The sequence below is a fragment of the Pocillopora verrucosa genome, chromosome 4 (assembly GCF_036669915.1).
Source record: "Pocillopora verrucosa isolate sample1 chromosome 4, ASM3666991v2, whole genome shotgun sequence".
Classification (NCBI taxonomy): Eukaryota; Metazoa; Cnidaria; class Anthozoa; order Scleractinia; family Pocilloporidae; genus Pocillopora; species Pocillopora verrucosa.
This window is the reverse complement of record NC_089315.1, coordinates 19,463,627-19,489,328: the sequence shown is the minus strand read 5'-3', so window position 1 is coordinate 19,489,328 and position 25,702 is coordinate 19,463,627. Positions and strand designations below refer to the sequence as shown.

The following is a 25,702-nucleotide window of genomic DNA, read 5'->3' as shown; positions in this document are numbered from 1 at the left end:
AAAAAAGAAATTGTATCTAGGGTTTTAATAAGCTAACTTTAGCATGATGTTATCCGGAAAAAATCACTATGAATCTGAAACGGAAATAAAGGAGCTGCAAAACGTAATTGATTACACAGTCAAATTTAAATATCTTGAAATAAGTTTGCCCCTGTGGCCATACATTAAATTTGAACATTTGTATAGCGAACTCCGAAAATGCCACGATTGAATTTTTCCCAGGCTAACTGACATCACTATTATGAGCTATTACACTGTGAAAATAGAGTCATATTACAGGTGTCTTTTTATTTGTCTCCTATTATTGTTTTATACTATAATGTTATTTCATACCTCAGACAAGTTGAAAGAGGAAAAAAACCTTTTTTGTTACTTATGCATTTTAATCTGTGAACACTGGTGAGGAAGTCTTGATTTGAATGTTGTTTTGGAAGAAAGGTTTCATTGATTATTGCAAGGTGATTGCTGTTTAGACCAAATATTTCTTTTTGCAATCGCAGATAATCTACAAAAAATAGGAAACGAAAACAGAAATATGGCGAAAACACATTTCAGTAGAGGTGAAACACATTTAAAATATTTCAAGAACTATTGTTCTCTCCCTCTTTAGTTGATGGACTTCGACAAAAATCAGTCTTCCTCAACAGTCAACATTCTCCTGGCCATTACAACATTTTTTGGGAATTCTCTCATCATTGTTGCTCTTCGCAAAGAATCTTTAATTCCCTGCATCCGCCGTCCAAACTCTTGTATCGTTGTCTGGCAACAACTGATCTGTTATGGCGGTTTACGAACACTGGAGTCTTTGTCAATACGAAAATAGCGCGGCCTCTATCATCTGCAAGGCAGCTCCAGAAAATCCACGGTAATGATTATGTCATAAGACGAGGAGGAAGAAGTGCATTATTAAACCCCAACATTTACAGGGTCTAGCTAAAATGCCCCTTGGGCAAAAAAATCTATGATCTCACAGGAAAATGATAAAGGATTGTGTTGACAATGGAGGGTCAGAAATATTCACCAAAAATAGGTTTTGGGCTAAATATGTTAGAATTGGAATCTCTCTATCTTAAAAAAACTGACCTAAGTCCCTGTATTATACCTACCATTGATTCTTTACATGCTTTTTTTAAGAATTATTTTCCAAAGGAAGATATAGGACCATTTCCAGCACTCTATGGTAAATATTTTAGGAATTGCATCTTACCATTTGCAGGCATTTATTTCTTTTCTGAAAAATTTATTTGCTTGTGTATGTTGAATGCCTTAACATGGAGTGAAGACTTTTCCAGCCATAGGCTCTCGGAGGATGAAAGTTTTAAAGCTCTTATTTTCAAGTAGTACGGATCTTTTTGGAAGAATTACAGTTTACAAGCTTGACGTGTTAGGCTGCTGGACATACCTATATTCCTGCCTATCATGAATAATAACATTCTAGTTTTAAGACTGATGAACGTCTTCTTTGATCTATTACTGAACAGACCAAAGGTAACATGGAATCAATTTTTTTATATTATAAATTGAAAAATGTTATAGGCGACGTAGCTTACGTGTCTGTCCTACATTAAGATCATAGGTAAGAACCAATCAAAATTCGTATATAATTTATCCCATCATTTAACAAATAGATAAACCTTGGCTGTACTCTGTTTTGTTATAAAGCACGCAGGAAGCGGCTAGGACACGAAAGATATGTACGTTTAGTGTTTCTCCCCTCTTCTTGAGTGCTCTAATCGCTTCCTAAGTGCTTCGCAACAGAACAGAGTACAGTTAAGGCTTCTATATTGCCAAGCTTGTTGGGATACAAATGCAAAAGTCCTATCGGCTGCTGCTAACGAAGATCCGCGATGATTGGAGAAAGGATATGGGCTCAGAGAAGTCATGAAGGCAGCTGATGAAATCGTGCGTCAAGCTCTCTGAACCACCCCACGCCTAATCTGCAGTTCACATATATGAATCAATGTTGTACAAATTATCGCAGGCCATCCGGAATATAGATGACAGTGAGACAGAACTGTGTGGGACATCTGTGACTTTATTTTATATTAGTCCTACTAAAAAATCATTTGGAAAACTGTTCTTGATAAGAATGAATTAAGACCTTAGTTTTAAAAGACCTCTTTAATAACTATTGATGGTCATTTTAATTACAAAAACTCACCTAACATCAAATAACAATATAAACATCTCCACTCATTCTTTCGATTGATTAAAGATGTGACCAGAACTTCCATTCCCTGTCTGATGTTCATGTGGAGACAAAGTATTACAAAATTATCTCACAGAGGGATCTTATTTAGTTTCTTTTTTTTTTCCCTCCGGAAAGTTAATTCAATGAGCATTCCATAAAATCTGCAGAGACGTCACAAGTCTGCTGTACAATCATCAATACTGCACGAGTATAACTCGAGCAGGATCTAATTTCACAACTGGAACTTTTTTCCTATGCGATATGTGTTGTTGTATTCAAGATTAGAGCTGTCGCTTGGAAGATATTCTTAATATGTAGTCGTTTTTATTGTTTCAATTCGCTCTCACTCGTATGGAAATAAAGAATATGAACAACAGCTTGATTAAACTGTACTTCTTATTTCATCCTTCCAATAAAATAGCTAACGAGTTTTTCTTAATAATAACCGCGAACTTTAAAAGTCAGCTTTGGAAGTAATACGACGATTACAACGCACGAGGCATTTAACACCGTGGACAGCAAAGTGCTTGTTTTATTATCTGCTTTACTGCTTGTCTTACTTAAAGTAAAGAAACTGGTTTAAAGTCGATATAAGGTAAACTGAGACAACTGCTATTTCCCGTATGACCCCTAGGTAAGATGGATGTGTTTTACTCTGGCTTATTACAGTAGTAACTATATTATGTGGAAAATAACAAAGAAGTCTTGTGCGGAGCAACAAGGATCAGAGAATTGCCAAGAAATGTTGTGTGGGAAAAGAAAATGTGCACCACTAGGAAAGAAATGAACCGATGATCATCTACCAAAGAGGGGGATAAAGTAAATTCTCCAAAACTGGCGTTCATCTGTGTTCCTCCTCCTTTTGGATTAGTTGTCGACGTAATTTTGCAGCTCAATAAAAGGTCGTTTCTTTTTCCCCTCAAGATGCCAGAAATTGTAACGAGAAATATTTCGTCTCCACAGCACTTGCCCGGCCACGATTAATTAGACCCTTCTTATTTATACTATATCTTAAAAGAAGACTTCCTTAATAGCGATTATTTTCTTAAAATATGTGGAAAAAACCTGCGGATCTGTTGCGTGTGATGACTGAATAAGAAGTATTTTACCACCCTTGTTATTTTTCTCTGTTTTTGTGCATCATTGCCTTAGATATAAATTGGCAATAACAGACAGGCATGGAGACATCTGCAAGATATTTAGTTCAAAGCGCTGTGAAACAAAACATCTAACTTTAGAAAACTGAAAATAAAAGATCAAGTCAAGACGTAAATCATTTCAGTAGAAGATTGAAAACAAGACAACTACAACCTCTTAATACATAAAAAAAGGAAATTTGAAAAGAATTGCAAAGTTATAAAAATACCCCTTCCCTGATGGAAAAATTATTTGTATCGTTTATGGAGCTAAAAAAATTTAAAAAATTGGAATTTTGGAGAAACATATTAGATTACATAGACGGAATTTTCATTTATAGCATGTCGACTGACTAAACTTTACTGAGGAAGTTTGTTTGCTGATTTTAGTTTATTAAGAAAGATAGACTTACGTGATAGTGGCCTGGCAGGTGCCGTCAAGACATGAATAATCTTCGTTACATACAGATACAAATAACCATCAGGAAAAACGAAAAAACTGTTAATTAAGTTGTAATAACTGAAATATTTCTCGTTGCCAAGAAATGCGATTGTGCTGGTTAAGGTTTCATTTAAAATCGGTAATTATCATTTTTTCTCGTTTGATGCTCCATTGATTGCTTGAAATCGATTTTTGCAAAGCAAGCAAAAACAATGTGAAAATATGAGCAAAGAAGCAGACATGTATATATTACCTCCTGTGTGTATTATTATTATGAGTGAAATCTTAATGGAAAAATCTAAAATTAAAAGTTTCTAACCAGAACAAAATTTGTAGTGCTTGACATTGTTAAGTTGTAGAACTACCGGTACTGTTCTAAATGAAAGGAAAATTCCGAGACAAAACTGAGGATTTTGCGTAAAAAAGAAAACTTGGCGGAACCTTTTAATGGTAAATTAGAAAAGTTAAAATATCATGGAATTTCCAGTTTCCAAATAATCGTTCCCTTTTTTGTTTCGTAATAAGAAACGAGGTATTAGCTCCATTAAGAAAACACTTTGACATCTTTTAGCACACGACTTACAGATTGTTCAAACATCTTTAACAGGAAAAATGCTGTCGGAGGTTTTAAGTCAATTCTGTAAAGAAAGTGCGTTTTAATATTGATGGCTCAGCAGGTGCTGATAAGATGGAATACAAATTGCTGAAACTGAAGACGCAAAAAAGAGACGACCGTTCATTAGGCTACTTTGAAAAATGAACGGAACAAAAAATTTGGCACGGGACGGAAAGCTGCGGATATTTGATGAGCAGGCATGTTTCCCTTCTTTGGTCGGTGGATTACAACAACAATCAGTTTATTTGTCAACAGCCAACATTCTCCTTTCCCTCACAGCATTTCTTGGAAATTCTGTCATCCTTGTTGCCCTCCATAAGGAATCTTCCCTTCATCCGCCGTCCAAACTTTTGTATCGTTGTCTGGCAACAACTGATCTGTTGGTTGGCCTTGTATGCCAGCCTCTCCATGCTGCTTATTGGATGTCTGTCTCTTACGAGCACTGGAGCCTTTGTAGATTTGCATATGACACATTCTCCGTATCAGCCTATGCATTATGTTCAGTGTCGTTGTTAACGATGACGGCCATAAGCGTGGACAGACTTCTCGCCTTGTTGTTAGGGCTAAGGTACAGAGAACTCGTAACTTTGAAACGTACTTATATCATTGTAGCTACCTTTTGGGTGTTATCTGGTTTCACTGCGTTAAGCTACCTTTTAGATCCCCGTATAGCCACGTGGTATACCTCTTTAGCTAGACCATGTTGCATATTTATCGCACTGGCTTTGTACATAAAGATTTCCCGCTCGCTCAGTCGTCATCAGGCTCATGTACAAGATCACGTCCAACAGCAGCCGAACCAACCAAACGCATTGAATATGGCGCAGTACAGGAGGGCAGTGTACAGTGCCTTGTGGGTGCAGTTAGCATTAGTTGTTTGTTATGTGCCATTTAGTATAGTGGAAACTGTGATCGCTTTTAGCAAAACATATTCATCACACTTAGTCATCAACTGGGGAATAGCACTTTCCTTAGTCTATTGTAACTCAACTTTAAACCCGTTTATTTACTACTGGAGGATTAGGGAAGTAAGGCGAGCGGTGAAACATACAGTCAGACAAGCACTTCACTTGCATGGTCAAGAAGCAATAGAGACGTGAGTTTGACTTTACTTTCCTGTCTAATTTTCTTTCTTTTCAAAATCTCTCGTTTTTCCAAAATTTAACGTAACTTTTTAATTCTTTTATGTGTCTTGGTTAATTACTTACTTCTCAACTTTTTGTGGGCTAAAACAGAAACTGTGATGCTGCGTCAGTGGAGGGTATTACAAGATAATTTAGTTTTAACCACTAATATGATAATGTAAATAGGCCACCGTAAAGAGCTTTTATAGCTCACCTTTCAAGTATTAGCCTTTCGTCAGAGCGAATCAAATTCTCTTAACTTTGAAAGGGTACATTTAACAATGGATTCGTGCGTTCATTAGGATCTGAAGCACGCGGGAAGTTTTGAGAGCTTGAAAGATAAGTAAGAGTCGCTAAAGACCTAGCCGAGAGCAACAAGAAGTTCCTAAATAATAAATTTTGTTTGTGAGGGTAAACGGAATAAATTTTTCATCGGGTGTTAATAGTTTTCAATCATTAGCATCTCTTCATTTCCATCTCAATCAATAAATGATCATCTTCACCTCAGTATTGGAATATAACTGTCGCTCAAGTGAAACGCAGCAAGAATAAATCAGTCACCTGTCGAATACATGGAAGCTTCCGTGATACGACAATATTTTTCATGTCTTTTTGCTCAAAAGATGTTTGAAAGAAGACATTGTGTATAGAGTTTACTAGGCTACCTTTAGCTTGTTGTCCGGAAAAATCACCATGAATCTGAAACGGAAATAAAGGAGCTGCAAAACGTAATTGATTACACAGTCAAATTTAAATATCTTAAAATAAGTTTGCCCCCGAAGCCATACATCAATTTTGAATATTTGTACAGAAAACTCGGAAAATGTCACCAGGCTTACTGAAATCACCGGTATGAGCTATTACACTGTAAAAAAAGAGTCATATTTTTGTCTCGTACCTTACTGTTATTTCATACCTCAGACAGGTTAAAGGAAGAAAAAACCTTTTTTATTACTTATGCATTTTAATCTGTGAATGCTGGTGAATGAGGAAGTCTTGATTTGAATGTTGTTTAGGAAGAAAGGTTTCACTGATAATGATTGTAGGCTTATATTCGTTTCTTCACCGCAGTGCGCATATATGATTTGCATATATCTACAATCATCTATAATCGTTATTCATCACTTGGATGGTTTATTTGGACCCAACATAATGACCAGCTCCCAGTTGGCTTGTTAGCTGAGTTGGTAGAGCGCCGGTATCGCAGAGGTCATGTGTTCACAATCCCGCACGTACCTGAATTTTTTTCAGGTCTTATTTCAACTACTAGTTCAATAGTGTTCATAGCTGCGAGGATCTCTTATATTCGTTTCTTCACCGGAGTGCACATTATATGATTTTCATATATCTAAATTCATTATTCTTGCAATCAAGTTAAAGTTCATGGTAAAACCTCACTCCATGCAGAACATTTAAATGTAATGTAGAAAAAAAGGCGAATACAAAGAGGGTAAAATTGCACCTTCATTTTACCCTTCAAAACTCTCCTCACATGAAATAAATAATAGCAGCACAAGAGAATTTAGGAGCAATCATTTTCTTGTAAACGCAATTTGTGGTTAGCTAATAAGTTATTTAGATACCAAGTTATGGGTCGCGCAAAAAAAAAAGGTTGCTGATGAAATTAAGAGTGGTGGAGATATTTACAGAAAAGACTGGTTGTGTGCTGAAGTTGCCTTGGTAACAAAATTAGTGTATGTGGAAATTTGGAAGGAGAGACATGCATCTCTTGCCATCTCCATTCCCTTAATCTTTTCATCATATTTTCCAGGTTTGGTCTACTCATAGGTGGTATTTAGATTTTCAATAATTGTTGTTTCACAGGGTTCACCTCAGTTTTTTATCCTGGAATTTCTATAAGAAGTTTGTATAAAATAAATCCAGAGTCAGGGCAATCCAGTATATCATTAAACCCAACATCCACAGGCGCTGAAATGCCCCCAACGCAAAAACCTCCAAGATCTCACAGAAAAATGACAAAGGATTGGGTACAAATGGAAGGTCGGTAGTGTTTACCAAAAATAGGTTCCCGGCCAAAAATGTTAGGATTGGAATCTCTCTATCTTAAAAAACTGACATAAGTCCCTGTATCCTGCTCTTGATTCGTTGCATGCTTTTTAGGAGGCCCCGCGCCCAAGAAAAGACCGATGATTTCAGGCTAAAAATTAAAATCGGCCGATTTTTATCTTCCAAGTAGAGGTTACCTAATACTATTTAAAAATGAATTTCTTTTGCTTCAGTTTCGCTTTAAACCAAAAATATCTAGCCGCGAGCTTGTTACGTCTGATAGCAGCAAAATCTGTCCCAAAATATGCCCTTTCAAAAACCGGTTCAAAAATCACTATCGCAACACAAAATAATGAGAAAACTACGCAGTTATGAAGAAAAAGGCCTTTTAATGCAATATCATTCGATAACTATCGAAAAACTGCCGAAGCGAATGAAAAATAAATTTTCAAATATTGCATATCAAATTAGATGGAGCGTTGGAGTTGATTTTAAAATAATTATTTCTACAAAATCCAACGCTGTTGAAAGCAATCACAGTGATGAATCAGACATTAGAAGGGTATACATTACGTTCCTGAAAAAACATTTTTCGGCCAAAGTATATTGACCTTGTACGAAGCGTTCAAAGTTGCAGTGTTTACCGTTATGTTGCTACTTCGGCGAAACACTTCTCTGTTGCCAATACGTCCATGGATAGCGTGGTAAATGTCACTTTAAACCTTGCTAGGCGCTCAAATACCATCCTAAATAGAATGATATGGTATTAAAAGAGAAATGAAGATGAAAAATAGCTAGAAAAAGAAAATAATTTACGTTTACCATCTGCTGAGGGGAGTTGAATCTTGGAAATGTTATCGCGTGACAGCACTCATTTCTCGAAACTACGGCGGAATTCAAGCAACTGTATAGAATATAAGTAAAAAAAACAACTCTTCTGCCGCCAGAAATCCTGAAGTGAAAAATTTTTATATTATTGCCATGAATGATGGTGAATTCAGGTAAAAATTAGCCTCAGATGGTGTCCATTTAGTACTTTGGTGGGCTGCAAGTATTCCGTTACATTCCAACGGACGTTACGGGTCAGCACTTACAGGGGTCAGCGGACGTAAAAATAGAAACAACCAGGTATAATCATGACAGATGCCTGTACTTGTACGGAGACAGTGTTTCTGTATGAATGTCGAGATGATGTAACTACGCATCTAAAAATTGTTTTTTGTCGCGAGCAAATCTGAAAGAATACGAGGTCATCCTGCAAAGGGTTGGCCTCGACCGTTTGTCTCATGAAGAAGTGAAAACATTACGTGTTTGTGCTCGCCATCGCTATGGTATGGACAAGTACTCGAGGCCATCAAACTGTGTCAGTATCCAGGGCACAAAGGACCACCTACCAGCGTCAAAAGTCGTGGCGTGATCAACCCTGCCATGGCCAAGTAGGTGTTTCAGTTGTTTAATATATCTGTGCCGATAAGCTCACGTAAGAATAAAACATACAACTTTTGGAGGATTTCTTTGTCATAAAAATTTTCTTACTTTACAGTTGAACGACAATGAACGACTTTACAGAAAGAAGACATGCAGAAAGAGTTCCTGAAGAAGAGTTATACAGAAGGGATAAACCAGTGTGGTACCTCCCTCACCCCAGTGACGCATCCCTTGAAACACGGCAAGGTGAGGTATGTTCATGATTGTGCAGCAAAGCTATGACAAACATCAGTAAATCAGTAGCTGCTGCACGGCCCGGATCGGACAGATCAGCTAGTGGGTGTCTTAAGTCGATACGGACAAAAAAAGGAAATGGAAGAGTATCCAATAGTGAAACGCTATCTAGTGCTACATCTTCACCAGGTGTAGCTACTTTCTGTCCAAGGAAGACAGCCCAGTTGAATCAGGAGTGGTTTGATGCAAAAGTAGAAGCGACAGTGAAGCGCAACATGTATGTAGATGACATGATGAAGTCAGCAAGTGCCACAGAGAAAGTAGTCCATTTAGCAAATAAACTGCATAGGTTGTTAGAGAAAGGCGGTTTTCGCTTGACAAAATGGTATATTAATGATAGAGAAGTGCTGGCTGCGATCCTAGAGTCTGAAAAAGCCAAATCTGTGGTTAATTTTGAGCTTGAACGACTTCCTACAGAGAGTGCTCTTGACCTCAGGTGGAATACAGAGGAAGACAAATTTGCATGAGAGGTCTTGGAGAAGATATCGCAGCTAGCGAACCAGAGAGCAATGACACGAAGAGGGATTGTGCCAGCTGTTTATTCCATCTTCGATCCTTTGGGATTTATCGCGGGATTTATGAAGGCTAAGTTGCCGTTGCAAACTCTCAGTAGAAAGAGGTTGGGCAGGGATGACTCATTAGAGGAAGATGACAAAAAGTAATGGAAGTGCTGGTCAGACGATCTCTCAAAGCTGCAAGAAATGCAAGTAGACCGCTGTTTCAAGCCAAAGGGATTTGGCGAAGTCAAAGAAGTACAACTACACCTCTTAGACGTTTCTTGTCAATGATATGCAACCGTCATTTACCTACGTTCAAAAGATGTGACCAACCAAGTTCACTGTGCGTTTGTCAAGGGTAAAGCAAGCTTAGATCCCATACGTGAAGTTTAAATTCCAAGATTGGAACTGACAGCTCTCCTGAGAGCTCTCCAGGATTATTCGAGAAGAATAAGTGTATAGTAGACCATGTGCACTACTAGACTGACACAGCTTCCGTGTTGAAGTGCATCAACTTTATTAACTCGCGGCTAGGCCAAGCGGAGACACTGGTCTTAGTAGGGACTATGATACGCAAATATTAATTCACTTACTCACCAAGTCACTCAGTGTAGGCACTGCCGTAAATATGTTACTCTGATCTAGTTTTCGGTTTGTTCATCTCGTCACGTGATGTAAAATAAACAGTTTGCCCTTAGGTTAAATCATATTCTGACTGATTTCAGTCTTTCAACCTTTTTAAGAGTGAATATCAAAAGCGAAAATTATTTATGTACATCCTCTATGTTAAAGCAGTCTAAAGATTAGTGACAAGTTTTTCACTGATAATCTTTCAAGCGACCTTGAAGATTATCTGCAAATGGGCTAAAAGGAATGACAATAGAACTAATTGTACTCTTAAGAAGTTGCATTTGGAATATAAAATCAATTTTTAAGAAAGTTTATGTAAGTTATAAACAAATAAATAGCAAATGAATATAGCATAACAAACCTTTCTTTTTAATTTCTAACAGTTTTGGTTTTAAAATTCAGTTTTTCCCCTTTTTCACATTTTACTCATGAAAGTGTTAGACAGTTGTACCTGACTTAAACTACACTCATATTTAAAATTCATTTGATCTCGAGCTCAGAGGTCGTTCCAAAAAGTGTTATTGTTTCTAAGAATTTGTAGCAGGATTCTGTGATCGAACTAGGACTTTTGGTCTTTCTAATCGCTTGAAGAAACTCAGAAAATTTCCTCCCCAGTTAATTTTCTTAAGGAAGTTAGCTGGGCCGGAATCAGAAAAGAAATGGGAAAAGAGAGTCCCTTCTTAATCGATAATGAAGTTCATTTATTCTGAGAGAAAAAGCTTGGTTACATCATGTACGAGATGGTTGTCAGGTGATTTAAGGAGGCTACCTTTTCTCAGGGGTAACTAACTCCTGCCATGTGTTATAGCCTGGCTCGCTGATTTATTTTCGAGGCATTTTTCGCTTTGATTAAAAAAAGAAGACAGTAAAAAAAAAATGCTAATTCAACCCTGGGAAATCCATGAGAATCAAAAGGAATCAGAAAGGAACAGTCTACAGTATAAGTTCTAGTTTCCCCATTCTTAGTTTTTCGATTTTTTTGTACCGGCTGTCAAAACATATTTGTAATCAAGACCCTATTTTATTTCTTATTAATGAATAATAGAAGAATAATTAATGAGAAATCTGTTCTAGTTTTCTTGAGAACTATTCGACAGTTTAAATAATCTATCGTCTACAGTGTAGGCCAGGCCAAATATGGAGTTAATTCCTCTTTATTTTTGTCTACTGGAAGCTCCTTCGTTCGGTTTTATCAAAACATCTTTCTTTTGGTTCATAACCGTTTGTTAATGCGCAAAAGATGATCACAGATTGAATACTGCTTCGAACTTAGCATTCGACGAGTTTTAAGCGTTTTAATTTTTAGCCTAATAAGAAGGATAAACCTTTCACTACAGTGTACTGGGAACTTTCCTAACATTCCGAAATATGGCAACATTTGCAAAGATTGTTCATTTACAAGCAATGAGCGCATTTATTAGACGAATGTCCCTGAAAACGAATATTTTAATAGCAGATGAGGATCATTGATAAGATGTGAGACCACAAAGGTTTTACATGGTCTCTTTGTAACGATCCATTTCACTTCGGTGGCGAATTTTGCACAAAGTTGCACTGCTTAATAGTCAAAGAGCAAAGATTACCCAAGAAAACAGGACTGATTCATTACAGGCTTTTCCATCAATTAAAACGTTAATCATGCAAAATTGCCTTAATTAACAATATACTATTTCTATTTACTGGGTATATGACAGAACAATGGATATCCTTCTACATGCACTTATCAAGTTGTCGACTTGGTGGTTGATGCTTTCGAAAGTTAAACAACAGAAAAAACTTGAATGGAAAACAGTCATGACTTTTCCCTATATTTCAAAACCTCCGCCTGTTGACTAACCTTAACCACGAATGTTATGTTATTTAGGTGAGAATACAAACTTTCATAATATCCTGAAGGAATATTCAATAAGGTTTTAAAACCATCCCTTTATCGGAGGCAGTTTCTTTTTCAACACCTTAAAACATTTGTAAACCTTTAGTTGAAATTCTAATAGTAATCTCTCCCTTTGCCTCCTGACTCCCGCCCTTCATTATGTTGCTCAAGTCTTCAGGTTAATCAAGAGGATCAGAAACTTGGGTTTAACTTTCAAACTGTGCCAAAACTTAACATTGTTGTTCATTTTCTTGCCCTTTTTTTGGCAGGGGGATCATTGGGTCCCAATGAAAGTTATTACAGGTCAGTTTTCTTAATTAAACTAAGTTTCACTAACCTGGTTATCACAGTTTGACCATCGCCAACCGTGGAGTTATTTTCACAAGTTTATCTCGTCATTCAGAAAACATCAGCATGCACAGTATTGTTATTTCAACTATGATCACTGCAAAATAGAAAAAGCATAAAAAAGAAAACTGATCGAAACTGTTGGTATGCGTGGGCCCCCCTATAATTTGTCTTTTTTGAGAATGGAAAAGCAACGACTCAGAATTTCTGCAGCATTGAACCTTGCAACACATAAAATTTTTCTTTAACTCAGGATGTCATTGCCTGCAGAATTTCTGCTGCTGTGGACGTCATACTGTGCAGAATTTCTGCAGCACTGGACTTCAAGGCGTGCAGAATTTTTGCACGCTTGGGCCGTCAAACCTTGCAGAATTTCTGCAGCATTAGACACCAGACCATGCACAATTTCTGCAGCACTGGTCGTCAAACCTTACAGAATTTCTGTATTACAGTTCGTAATACCATGTCAAATAAAAATGAAAAAAACCGCTTAAACATATTGAGGGTTAAAATCAAAGACTTTGTCGTTCCGTTCTTAAACGTGTAGAGCATTATGTGCACTTTGACAAGAGTTAACAACCAACGCAAAAAAAAACTGAATATTTGTAAGAGTAAAATGCACCTACATTTAACTCTGCGTTGAATTATACAAAACTTTGCTCTTTTGAAACACATTTTCCGTGAAAACTGAAGCATTTTGCTTTTATTACATAGGAGAAATTTCCGTGTTTTTTCCGGAATAGTGCTGCTTTGAGGCCAACATTTTACTTTGTCTGGAAAAAAGCACGATATTTTCCGGAATCGATATGAAAAATATGTCTAAAAGGTCCATTTTGCACGGAAAATGCTATTCTGGAAAACACAAAATAGTTTGGAAAGCGTTAGTACACCATCGCCTCTGACATCTCGTTATAGAGACAAAAGTCTCAGTTTACCGCGGTGTAATATAATAGCTATTGCAATTTAATATAAGTTTTTCCGTGCATTTAGGAATATCATTTCAAAATCAAATAAAAAAATCAAGAGCCAGACGTAACGTTTAGAGTTTGCTTCTCCTGAATCCGTGCTTGCTTTCCCTTTTTGACGTAAGTAACTAGTCATAACTAGTGGTGAGCGAATAAAAAAGCTGACTCCAAAGGACCGTTTGCATTTTGAGCGTTCAGTTTAAGTGCTAGTGAAGAATGATTGAACTTTAATTTCTTGTTCGGCTGATTATCAGATTTGTTCGCTGGGTTGAAATCTTCCTTTAAACCTCTACGGAAAGTTTTCAGGTTAGAAGAAGTCTTCCCTGCGCCGGCAAGACCGCACTGAACATGTACATGTACATGTGTCATGTGTCATGCTATCTTATGACCTATGACGTAATCGAATTAAGGGGATTTCCAAATCCATCTAAAGTTATGCTGTTTTTCCAGCCCGAGGACAAATTTACGTTTTCTTGCCTCCGAATGGAAATTTCAAAACTTTGCTAGATAAGGGTTTTGATTGAATAATACCTAGTAATAAACAGCAAACTATCGCCTTCTTTATTTCTGCTTTCGCTTCTCGCCCTCTCCCGGGCTCCCGCCACCCTGTCCCCCTCCACTTGTTTTGTTATTCAGATGAGAACGCAAACGTTCAAGCATCCTTATTTCTTATTCATGAATAATACAAGACATTTTATTGCTAAGGAATATTTATAGCTTTTCTTGAGAACTATTCAACAGTTTTTATGTTGTACCGTCCCCAGTGGTCCAAGCCAGAAACGGACTTGATTTCTATCTTTTTTCGAACTGGAAGTTCCTTTGCACGATTTTATCGAAAAATCATTCTTTACTGCAGTGACATGAATGAGTGAGAGAGAGATGATCGCAGATACAAATCATTGCTGACCTTATAATTTTGACCGTCATAATTTTTAAACAGCTTAATTTAATTTGTTGAAATTCACTCAACATCGAGGCCTTATTTCATTTACGTGTTCTCTTCCTCTTGCGCGCGCAGCTGGTCATGTGCACGCTGTGTAGTCTTTAGCTCCAAAGCTAAAATTAAGATATTTTATGTCATATCTAGATTTCGATAAGTAAATTTTGTTTAGCTGACATAGTACGGTATCGTCATTCTCACATTTCACAAATAATGACCTTGAAAGAAACGACTTGTGGAATGTTTTGAGTCGAGGTTTTGGTTTAATTTGCCTGTTTTTCATACTAATTATATATCAAATTGTTCCCTAAGCTCGTGAATTTTTACCTATCAAGTTTTTTCTGGTGTTTCTTTAAAAATACTTGCTTCCAGCCGCAGCAAAATGTACCGTGAACCGATGAAATGGCGCCAGCACAGACGTAAATGGGGTAAGTTTGGTCTATTAAACCTCTTAAACAAGGACGGTGACCTATCTTTTTTATTGTATTTTTCGACAAAGACACTGGTAAGTAACATAAAAAGAAAGTTTAAAAAAGATTGTTCGATGACCTTTTTATCAAAGGAATCACCGTAAAAGATGAGTAACACGAGTTGAGTAAAGCAACCAGAAAAATGCATGGAAAAATCCTTACTGCGATCACGCCTTTCATTTTTATTTTCAGTGCCAAGAGCCTCAACTAAGAGCATGCAAAAAATTTATCTAGGTTCCCGAATTCCGCCAGTTGCGTCCCTCATCCCGCTACCATGGCGAGACTTTGAACATCTGTTTGCCACCGCCAAGCCATTCTTTTTAAATTTAAATGAAATATGGGATACAGTATTTTCTCTTCTTGTTTCTATTTAACCTATCCATCTAAGAGTCTTTCAGCTCGGTTTCCTTCGAGTAATTCTCGTTATTTACTCCGTCAGGGTTTTTTTCCTGCAAAAAAGTAAAAACAACAATATATTATTGACTTAATTAATATTTTGGATATAAAGGAAATACAATTGTATATATATGGCCAACACTTGTATCTGATTGATTGGCAGAGAGGCACTTTCAAGACTTTCAAGAGAGACGGAGGGGGGGGGGGGGAGAGGGTGAGAGAGGGGGAGAGAGAGGGAGAAATATACATCAAAACAGCCTTGATGTTCAAGGTAACAACTGAAAGGATCCCCGCCGACAGTCAGCGACCAGTAGTCATAGCCGCCTTCACATCTATTTTAATTTTTATACATGAAGTACCTCTTAACGAATCCAAAACCAAAGTTCTCACAGTCACAGGGAAGAGGTTGGCGCCCAGGATCCAGCAGGACGCATTAGTTATTTTAGGAACTAGCCAAAAGGCTTTAGCAAATGTCGACTGTGTTTCACTCTTAGGTCTAAATATTGACAGCACGCTCTCTTTCAATGCACACGCTGATAAGTCTGCAAAAAACTGGCTTCGCGTATTGCCATTTTGCGAAAAATTCGCACGTATTTACCGCTTCCTCAACGCATTCAGTATTACAACTCTATTATTAGTCCGGTTATGAGTTATGTCAGCGCCATCTGGTCTAATTGTGATAAAGAATTGTTATATAGAGTTTTTAAGCTGCAGAAACGCGCTGCTAGAGTCATCCTTTACGCAGAGCGGATGGCTCCATCCGTAGAACTCTTTAATAGACTGAAATGGATTCCTTTTTACGAGAAGTGTAAGATTGACAAAGCGTCGATAATGTTTAAACGAATCCACGGTGCACTACCTAGCTATTTAAACGAGCATATTCCGATCAACAACTCAAGACATTCAAGAACTACGCGCTATTCAAACTTTAATGTACTGTGCCCCAGATATAACAGGGAAACTGAAGGTGGGCGCACTTTTCTCGTCACCGGAACCAAAATTTGGAACGAGATACCACTACGCATACGGATGGCGGACAGCATAAGGTGCTTTAAGCACAACATGTGGACTAATATTTTTTCGCAGCAACAATTTTTAAGTCATTTTCGTGTATAGTTTCCTTTTTAGTTTCTTTACTTATTTTGCAATTATATTATATTATATTAGTTTCTATTTTTATATTGTATTATACTAGTTTTTATATTGTAATTATTTCTGAGTGAGGGCCACAAGTTTATTAGCTATTCTATTATGTGTTACCCTCGTAAAATAAAGTCTTTATTATTATTATTATTATTATTGTTCTCACCGAGTCTTATCTTCCCTTGTCAAACTCGAGCCTCACATCATCTCCAATCAGCGTAAACGAAGCCCACTCAGACTCTTTGGTAAAGCCGTTTTTTCTCATCCACTTCATGGCCTGATGAAGGGATTCACTGGCACTTTCTCCTTTAACATGGTGTTCGTAGAACCGATTTATCAGCTGTTCTTTTGCTGAGTCTGGAATGGCCCACATCGCAACCAGTACCGAGCGAGCACCGGATCCCAAGAATGCACGGGCAATTCCAATTACTCCCTCGGCTCTTATCTGTCCACTGTGAAAGCAGCTAAGTACCACTAGTTTAGCTCTGACTTTCACTCGTGAGATATCAGCCGTCGTCAACATGTAAGCTTCCTGTGGTGGGATAGCGTTTCGACTGTTGGGAGTAAGTTTGGGGGAGAGGGCAATTTCTCCCTTTTCGGCGCTCTTGTGGGCAGCAAAATGTATTAGGCTCACTGAACTTATCCGCTCAAGCACTGCCTGCTTCGTTGCTTCCTCTTCTACCAGAGGCGGAACGCCTACCAGTCGTCCGACCATTTCCGCTTCCTTTCTTGCACCTGGCAATGGTGGCAGCCAATCAACCTTGGGATTGCCTATTATCAAGGCACCAGTGTTGCTGTGATAGTCCTCTGGACTATCTTGAATAATCTTGAGTGTCGTTAGAGAAGGAATGACACGGATCCTATGAGTATCCGAGAGGTATTCGGCTCCCTCCTTTTCACTCAGGGCAGCAAAGGGAACTTTGTACAAACTGCGGTCAGGAACAATAATGACTTCAGGTTCCTCAAGCAAATCATAAATGGGAGCAATAAACATTTTGTAACACAAAGATAGACTTGAATTTACTTTCTCTTCCTCGTCCTCCTCCACGAGTCGCACTCTTGCCGAGCTATTTCGTTCAGGGAAGAGAGGTAGCAATTCAACCATGTTTAAAGCCCGAACTAGGGTCTCTTCTGGTGATATTTTTCTAAAGTGAAGGACTCCACTTTTCTTCAAGACCCACAAATGCAGATGATTGTGAAAATAAAAATGTACAGACAAGTACAGTTATTTTTCTCTCTAAAAATGTTTTCAATGCCAAACCAAGATTGTGGATTAGCAGAGATGTGCGTTTCAACCGAGTACTTCTCTGCCATCAAGTCTGATAGGCCTCTAGCTCGACCTAACTCCTCAACATAAAGAGCATCCCGAGCATTTCCGGTGGCACAAAGCAAATTACAAAGCAGCCTGTGGGTAAATGTTCCGGAGTCCTCCAGAAATGATGTTTTAAACTGATCATTGGCGCCCAAGAAATGTCTCAGCTCCTCATAATTTTCAATGCACAGATGAAGACACGAAAGAGAGTCTTTGATTTTATTTTGAAATAAATACAAAATGGAGTACTCTTGAAGGATTTGGAACTCTTTTCTTCTATCTCCAATATCTCTAGATATGGATAAAGCTTTCTCCAAGCATACTTCCGATGTTTCATAATCTCCAATAGTTCTAGACACAACTCCAAGGTTTGTCAGATCTACTGCCTCCCTTTCCTTATCACCAATTTCAGTTCTGATAACGAGCGCTTTGTGAAGATACTCTTTAGCCTTGTCGTACTGCCCGAGAGACCCAAACACAATGCCTAGGTTTCCATAACATGATGCTTCTCCTCCTCTGTCGCCAGTTTCAGATTTGATGTTAAGCGCCTTTTGGAGATACTCTTTAGCCTTGTCGTACTGCCCGAGCGACTGAAATACAGTACCAAGATTTCCGTAGTCAGTTGCCTCCCCCTCTCTGTCGCCAATCACAGTTCTGATGACAAGCGCTTTTTAAAAATACTCTTTAGCCTTGTCGTGTTGTCCAAGGGACTGAAACACAGTACCTAGGTTGCCGTAGTCAGTTGCCTCTCCTTTTCTATCGCCAATTTCGGTTCTAATGATAAGCGCTTTTTGGAGATACTCTTTAGCCTTGTCGTACTGCCCAAGAGAGTGAAACACAGTTCCACGGTTTCTGTAGTCAGTTGCCTCCCCCTCTCTGTCGCCAATCACAGTTCTGATGACAAGCGCTTTTTGAAAATACTTTTTAGCCTTGTCGTGTTGTCCGAGGGACTGAAACACAGTGCCTAGGTTGCCGTAGTCAGTTGCCTCTTCTTTTCTATCGCCAATTTCGGTTCTAATGATAAGCGCTTTTTGGAGATACTATTTAGCCTTGTCGTACTGCCCAAGAGAGTGAAACACGGTTCCTAGGTTTCCGTAGTCAGTTGCCTCCCCCTCTCTGTCGCCAATCAGAGTTCTGATGACAAGCGCTTTTTGAAAATACTCTTTAGTCTTGTCATATTGCCCTAGAGACTGAAACACAGTACCTAGGTTGCCGTAGTCAGTTGCCGCTCCTTTTCTGTCGCCAATTTCGGTTCTAATGATAAGCGCTTATTGGAGATACTCTTTAGCCTTGTCGCACTGCCCGAGAGAGTGAAACACAGTACCTAGGTTTCCGTAGGCAGTTGCCTCTCCTTCTCTGTCGCCATTTTCAAATTTGATGACAAGCGCTTTTTGGAGATACTCTTTAGCCTTGTCATATTGCCCGAAAGACTGAAACACAGTACCTAGGTTGCCGTAGTCAGTTGCCTCTCCTTTTCTGTCGCCAATTTCAGTTCTAATGATGAGCGCTTTTTGGAGATACTCTATAGCCTTGTCATATTGCCCGAGAGACTGAAACACAGTACCTAGGTTGCCATAGTCGGTTGCCTCTCCTTTTCTGTCGCCAATTTCGGTTCTAATGAAAAGCGCTTTTTGAGATACTCTTTAGCCTTGTCGTACCGCCCGAGCGAGTGAAAAACAGTTCCCAGGTTTCCATAACATGATGCTTCTCCTTTTCTGTCGCCAATTTCAGATTTGATGACGAGCGCTTTTTGGAGATACTCTATAGCATTGTCATATTGCCCGAGAGACTGAAACACAGTACCTAGGTTGCCGTAGTCAGTTGCCTCTCCTTTTCTGTCGCCACTTTCAGTTCTAATGCTAAGCGGTTTTTGGAGATACTCTATAGCCTTGTCATATTGCCCGAGAGACTGAAATACAGTACCTAGGTTGCCGTAGTCAGTTGCCTCTCCTTTTCTGTCACCAATTTCGGTTCTAATGAAAAGCGCTTTTTGGAGATACTCTATAGCCTTGTCACATTGCCCGAGAGAGTGAAACGCAGTTCCTTGGTTTCCGTAGGCAGTTGCCTCTCCTTCTCTGTCGCCAATTTCAGATTTGATGACGAGCGCTTTTTGGAGATACTCTTTAGCCTTGTCGTACCGCCCGAGCGAGTGAAAAACAGTTCCTAGGTTTCCATAACATGATGCTTCTCCTTTTCTGTCGCTAATTTCAGATTTGATGACGAGCGCTTTTTGAAAATAACTTTTAGCCTTGTCGTGTTGTCCGAGGGACTGAAACACAGTGCCTAGGTTGCCGTAGTCAGTTGCCTCTCCTTTTCTATCGCCAATTTCGGTTCTAATGATAAGCGCTTTTTGGAGATACTCTTTAGCCTTGTCGTACTACCCAAGAGAGTGAAACACGGTTCCTAGGTTTCCGTAGTCAGTTGCCTCCCCCTCTCTGTCGCCAATCACAGTTCTGATGACAAGCGCATTTTGAAAATACTCTTTAGTCTTGTCATATTGCCCTAGAGACTGAAACACAGTACCTTGGTTGCCGTAGTCAGTTGCCTCTCCTTTTCTGTCGCCAATTTTGGTTCTAATGATAAGCGCTTTTTGGAGATACTCTATAGCCTTGTCATATTGCCCTAGAGACTGAAACACAGTACCTAGGTTGCCGTAGTCAGTTGCCTCTCCTTTTCTGTCATCAATTTCGGTTCTAATGAAAAGCGCTTTTTGGAGATACTCTTTAGCCTTGTCGTACTGCCCGAGCGAGTGAAAAACAGTTCCTAGGTTTCCATAACATGATGCTTCTCCTTTTCTGTCGCCAATTTCAGATTTGATGACGAGCGCTTTTTGGAGATACTCTATAGCATTGTCATATTGCCCGAGAGACTGAAACACAGTACCTAGGTTGCCGTAGTCAGTTGCCTCTCCTTTTCTGTCGCCAATTTTAGTTCTAATGATGAGCGCTTTTTGGAGATACTCTATAGCCTTGTCATATTGCCCGAGAGACTGAAACACAGTACCTAGGTTGCCGTAGTCAGTTGCCTCTCCTTTTCTGTCACCAATTTCGGTTCTAATGAAAAGCGCTTTTTGGAGATACTCTATAGCCTTGTCATATTGCCCGAGAGAGTGAAACACAGTTCCTTGGTTTCCGTAGGCAGTTGCCTCTCCTTCTCTGTCGCCAATTTCAGATTTGATGACGAGTGCTTTTTGGAGATACTCTTTAGCCTTGTTGTACTGCCCGAGCGAGTGAAAAACAGTTCTTAGGTTTCCATAACATGATGCTTCTCCTTTTCTATCGCCGATTTCAGATTTGATGGCAAGCGCTTTTTGGAGATACTCTTTAGCCTTGTCGTACTGCCTGAGTGAGTGAAAAACAGTTCCTAGGTTTCCATAACATGATGCTTCTCCTTTTCTGTCGCCAATTTCAGATTTGATGACGAGCGCTTTTTGGAGATACTCTTTAGCCTTGCTGTATTGCCCGAGCGACCGGAAGCAACGCTCCTAGGTTTTCGTTACAGGATGCTTCTCCTCCTCTGCCGCCAATTTCGGTTGCTATGGCAAGAACTCGCTCAGCATACTCCTTTGCTTTAAGGTTCTTGCCAAGTTTATAAAGCATAATTCCGAAACTTGCGCAGGCGCTTGCTTCGCCAATTTTTTCACCAGTTTGTCTCTTGATATAAACAGCTTTTTATAAAGTTGTTTGGCATCTGTAAACCTGTTTTGACTCTCAAAAATCTCTGCTAGAGCTATGCTTACATATCCTTCATTTATTAAACCACCAGACTTGCTGTATAAGACAAGCAGTTTCCTGCCGTATCTTTCCGCACCTATGTAGTCAGAGATACGACAGCAAGCGCGGAAAAGAAGTAAATTGAAGGCGCTGTAAAATTGTAGAAGAAGTGAATTAAATTAGTCTTTGCTGTTTTTATCGGCGTTATTTAGCAAAATCAAACATTCGCTGCATATCTCAATGGCTTTCTGAGTGCGATCTGAGTTGAGCAGGAACAGGGCAACTGGAAAGGCGATGTTCATGAAGGCTATCATGTCTTCTGCCGTTAGGTTTCCACTGCCATCCTCTCCTGTTATAAGGGAAACATTATTTTTAGTAACACAAGTTAACAGAGTGACTCGATAATCTGGATTCACAATGATTCACTGCAAATAGGAACCCATATGTGAAGTTACAAAAACAGGCTGAGTGGATTACACCTGGAAACTTTTGTAACTAGCTGAAAGTGTTATAATTCACAATATCAACTTAAAACAAAAAATAAGTGAAGAAGACGCGTGGATAAGTACAACTGGAGCACATCAACGGATCTCATCCGGTGAAACTTGTAAAATTAATTTGACCTGTATTGTTTTCTTGAAAACGGACTGGCGACTTTCACGCTGTGAACGTCAACTGTTATCCAAGTTATTTTTGATTTAGCTGTTTGGTTTGTTCATCTTATCAAGTAAAGAAAAAAAAAATCGCCCTTGAGTTTGTCTAATGGTCGTGTGCCGGGGGGTCTCGCCATCATTCGTTGAACTCGCCTAAAACAAAGTTAAGTTAATTGCTAATGTAGATCATAGGCACTGGAAAACCACGTAATAAAGCACCACGGGTTTCCTTCAGAGAGGGACAGCCCACATCATAAATAGAGGTCTGATTTTAGTTTTATGATCATCAATTTCTCAAATTGAACTACACTCAATCACATTAGTTAATGAGGATAGATTATACGGTATAAAGCCACAGAGATTCGAGAAAACCGCTGAATAACGAATTAATTTCACTGTGTTGGCGATTCAATCGCGCCATCAACCGCTTTAACGAAGGGCTAACGCTCGAAACGAGACATAATTACATAATGCAAACACAAAGCTCGAAAAAGCAGTTACCGGGCTTTGCCATAAGAGCCTTACCTCTCTACAGTTATTAAATAACGATAGCTGATAAAAACCGAGTGACTAGAAAAGATTTTCAATTGCACTTACCAAGATGTTGACAATGTGGCTGACGCTTGAAAATAAACCAAACAAAACGAATGAATTACAGTCGGGACTTTTCTCAACCTTCCGAACGTCCGCTGTCACAGTGTTTTGGGTATCCATATCACTCGTGTTTTAGGTTATTCCCTTCCCCCCTCTTGGCTAATCGAAATGAAAAGGAAAAGTTTTATTAACTGAATTTTGATGTGCTCGTATGCCCGTCTATCGCGTCTTATTTAAGTTGAAATTTTCAACAATTAGTGGTCATATGATAAAATGCTTATTGACCGAATTTGGTAAGGCCGGTCGGGAAAATATTTGTCTCTCGGTCATGAAGCAAGGACGCGCTCGGTCCGTAGGTCACGTACTTGAGCCAAATATTTTTCCGTCCGGCCCTACCACTCAATAAATAATTACTTAGTATTTCGGTTTTGTATGTCACGCTTTTATCACTTATGATTTAATTAAACATGAAAAATGAAAAGCGTTATTCTTTTTTGAAAAGGGAAAGTCAGACTTTAGCGTTTACCCCTTTGAAAGGTATGATTTTCATCACAAGATCGATCACAGCACAACCTAAGTAAGTTTCTCTCTTGAAACGGTAAGCTATCTTTGCGTGATAATCGACTCATTGTCTTCGTGAACTTTTCATTTTCTAGCGGGTGTGATTTGCAGGATGAAGCCAAAAATACTAAAAAAAACTAAGTGACTGTATTTCGGTTTGGCACGTGACACTTTTCCAACAAATGATGGATTTGCGCACACAAAAATGAAACATCTTGCTCTGTTTAACGGGAAACGTCATGCTTCAGTATTCATCCCTTCTGGAACGGTTGGATTTGCTTCACGAGATCGATCAGATCGAGAGTACAACTAAAGCTTCTGTCATTAAACAGTAAGCTGCTATATGAGCGTACGCTGCTTCATATTACATTTTAGATGGCCGCATAACATTTTGGTATGGCCGTATCTTTCTTCCATCTTACATTGTAATCTCATTCGTGTCGTACACAAAGATTTTCCGCGCTCTCAGTCATCGTCAGGTTCAAGTACAAGATCATGTTCTACAACAGCCGAGCCAACCAAGCGCACTAAACACAGCGCGATATAAAAAGGTAGTGTACAGTGCGTTGTGGGTGCAATTAGCATTAGTTGCTTGCTATGTACCATATGGCATAATGGAAATTTTGATCGGCTATGCACGGCATTTAGCCGTTATATGGGGAATAGCAACTGTCTTAGTTTATTTTAACTCGACGCTAAATCAATTTCTTTACTGCTGGAAGATTAATGAAGTAAGACAAGCGATGAAGCTGACAATCAGACAAACACTTTGCTCTCGATGAGTTGAATGAAAATCTTAACAGTTAAATATCGATTAGGGTTTAATAACCAATTGATGTGCCGATCGGTAAACCAAACATTGGCTTTCTAAAGCCAGTGTTTGGTTTAGAGATCATTATCATCGTTGCCTTGAATAAGCTCGTACAAGAAGCTGAGAACTGCACCTGATATATTGATATCTAGTTACTCTAAATATCAGATACAAGCGTAAATCGAAAACCGTTAATCTTTTTAGCCTGAGCAGTTGTCATGGTTACACGTCGTAAACAAATTACCATCACGATATCATGACATAATTATTCAATCACTTAGTGACGAAAAGCAAGAGGCCTGGGTCGCAGCTAAGAAGTTTGTTAGCCACTTCATTGTTTCGCACTTCTTCCCAAAGGATTTAAATACGATTTCGTTGACTAATTTCTCTCTAGATATCCAACGCTCTAAAACGAAGTTCAGTTTATCATATTTTTTCACGTGTGGTTAATATCGCCAATCAGCCGCTGACGCGTCACTCGCCTTTCGCGCTATTCGGTCATGTTGATGAACGAACTGCAAAGCCTTCACTGTTGTTTGTTGGAATTTTTTCGGAATATGGCTGTTAAAACACTGAAAAATCCGCATCACTTACAGACAGTGACGTAGAAGGGATGAAAACCACAATACGAAAAGAAAAACCGCAAGTTATGTATTCAGTGGCTTTGGTAATTGTATTCCTCGCGGCAGAGAACGAAAATCGACAGCTGGAAGATTTGCCACAGCTCGATTTTGGCTGTGTACATGAAAGATTTCCTCAGTCGGTAAGGACAAAGTCAATAACTAAGAATTTTGTATATTAAAAATTACGGCCATCGTTTTTTTCTTAATGATTCAAGGCATTTGTTCATCTTTAGCGCCAAAGCAAGTTAAGATCGGGGATTGTCGATCCTTTTATCTTCATTCGTGAACAGAAACGACCTTTCTTGTCAGTAAATGGCTATTGTGTTTATATGATAAACAAAATAATACATGGTAGCTTGTAGATGTGGAATTTCTCTTCTCATGTTAAAATCGACATCTCACTCGTTCGCTGCGCTCACTCGTGAGCTATCGAGTTGAACACTCGAAGAGAAATTCCATATCTACGCGCACCCATTCGTATAGGTAATCACATGATTTCGAGTGCAATTTGAAATAAATAAGCACGAGTAATTGTTTTTTAAAGACTAAGTTATTGCGACATCCAAGGCTTGCATTTGATTGGCTACCTGTGAGTTTCTTTAATTATTGACCAATCAGAATGTCTGATTTGTTACTTTCTTTGCACTGAATTAACCCTCTTCTGCACTAAAATTAACTCTCTTTTGCATTGAATTACCTGAAAACTGCATTTATCTTAACTAATCAGAACTGAGTAATTTTTCTATGTATATTTTTAACTATATAATACTGGGTGCGCGTGGTTTGGGAATTTATCTTCGAGTATTCGACTCGATAGCTCACGAGTGAGCGCAGCTCAAGAGTGAGATATGAAGTTGAACTCTTTGCCCCAAATACCAGGTTTAGATACTGATGTTCATTTGGTTACAAGCCATACCTTGCGGCTAGACACTTCC

At 38.8% G+C, this 25,702-nt stretch overlaps 1 protein-coding gene and 3 pseudogenes across 1 annotated transcript; 2 read left to right on the top strand and 2 right to left on the bottom strand.

Annotated features, from left to right (window-relative positions):
• Positions 1–25,702, bottom strand: part of LOC131798294 (putative uncharacterized protein MYH16) — a 41,104-nt pseudogene that overhangs the window by 7,517 nt on the left and 7,885 nt on the right.
• LOC131769995 (melanocyte-stimulating hormone receptor-like) lies at positions 4,526–5,485 on the top strand. Its single transcript, XM_059085714.2, has one exon. It carries the CDS (start codon positions 4,526–4,528, stop codon positions 5,483–5,485), a length of 960 nt encoding a protein of 319 aa, XP_058941697.2.
• LOC131778661 (uncharacterized) lies at positions 15,620–16,473 on the top strand (annotated as a pseudogene).
• LOC131769996 (tetratricopeptide repeat protein 28-like) lies at positions 16,673–22,692 on the bottom strand (annotated as a pseudogene).

Coding starts and splice junctions, on each gene's coding strand:
- LOC131769995 (XM_059085714.2), top strand. CDS start 4,526: ATGAACGGAACAAAAAATTTGGCACGGGACGGAAAGCTGCGGATATTT.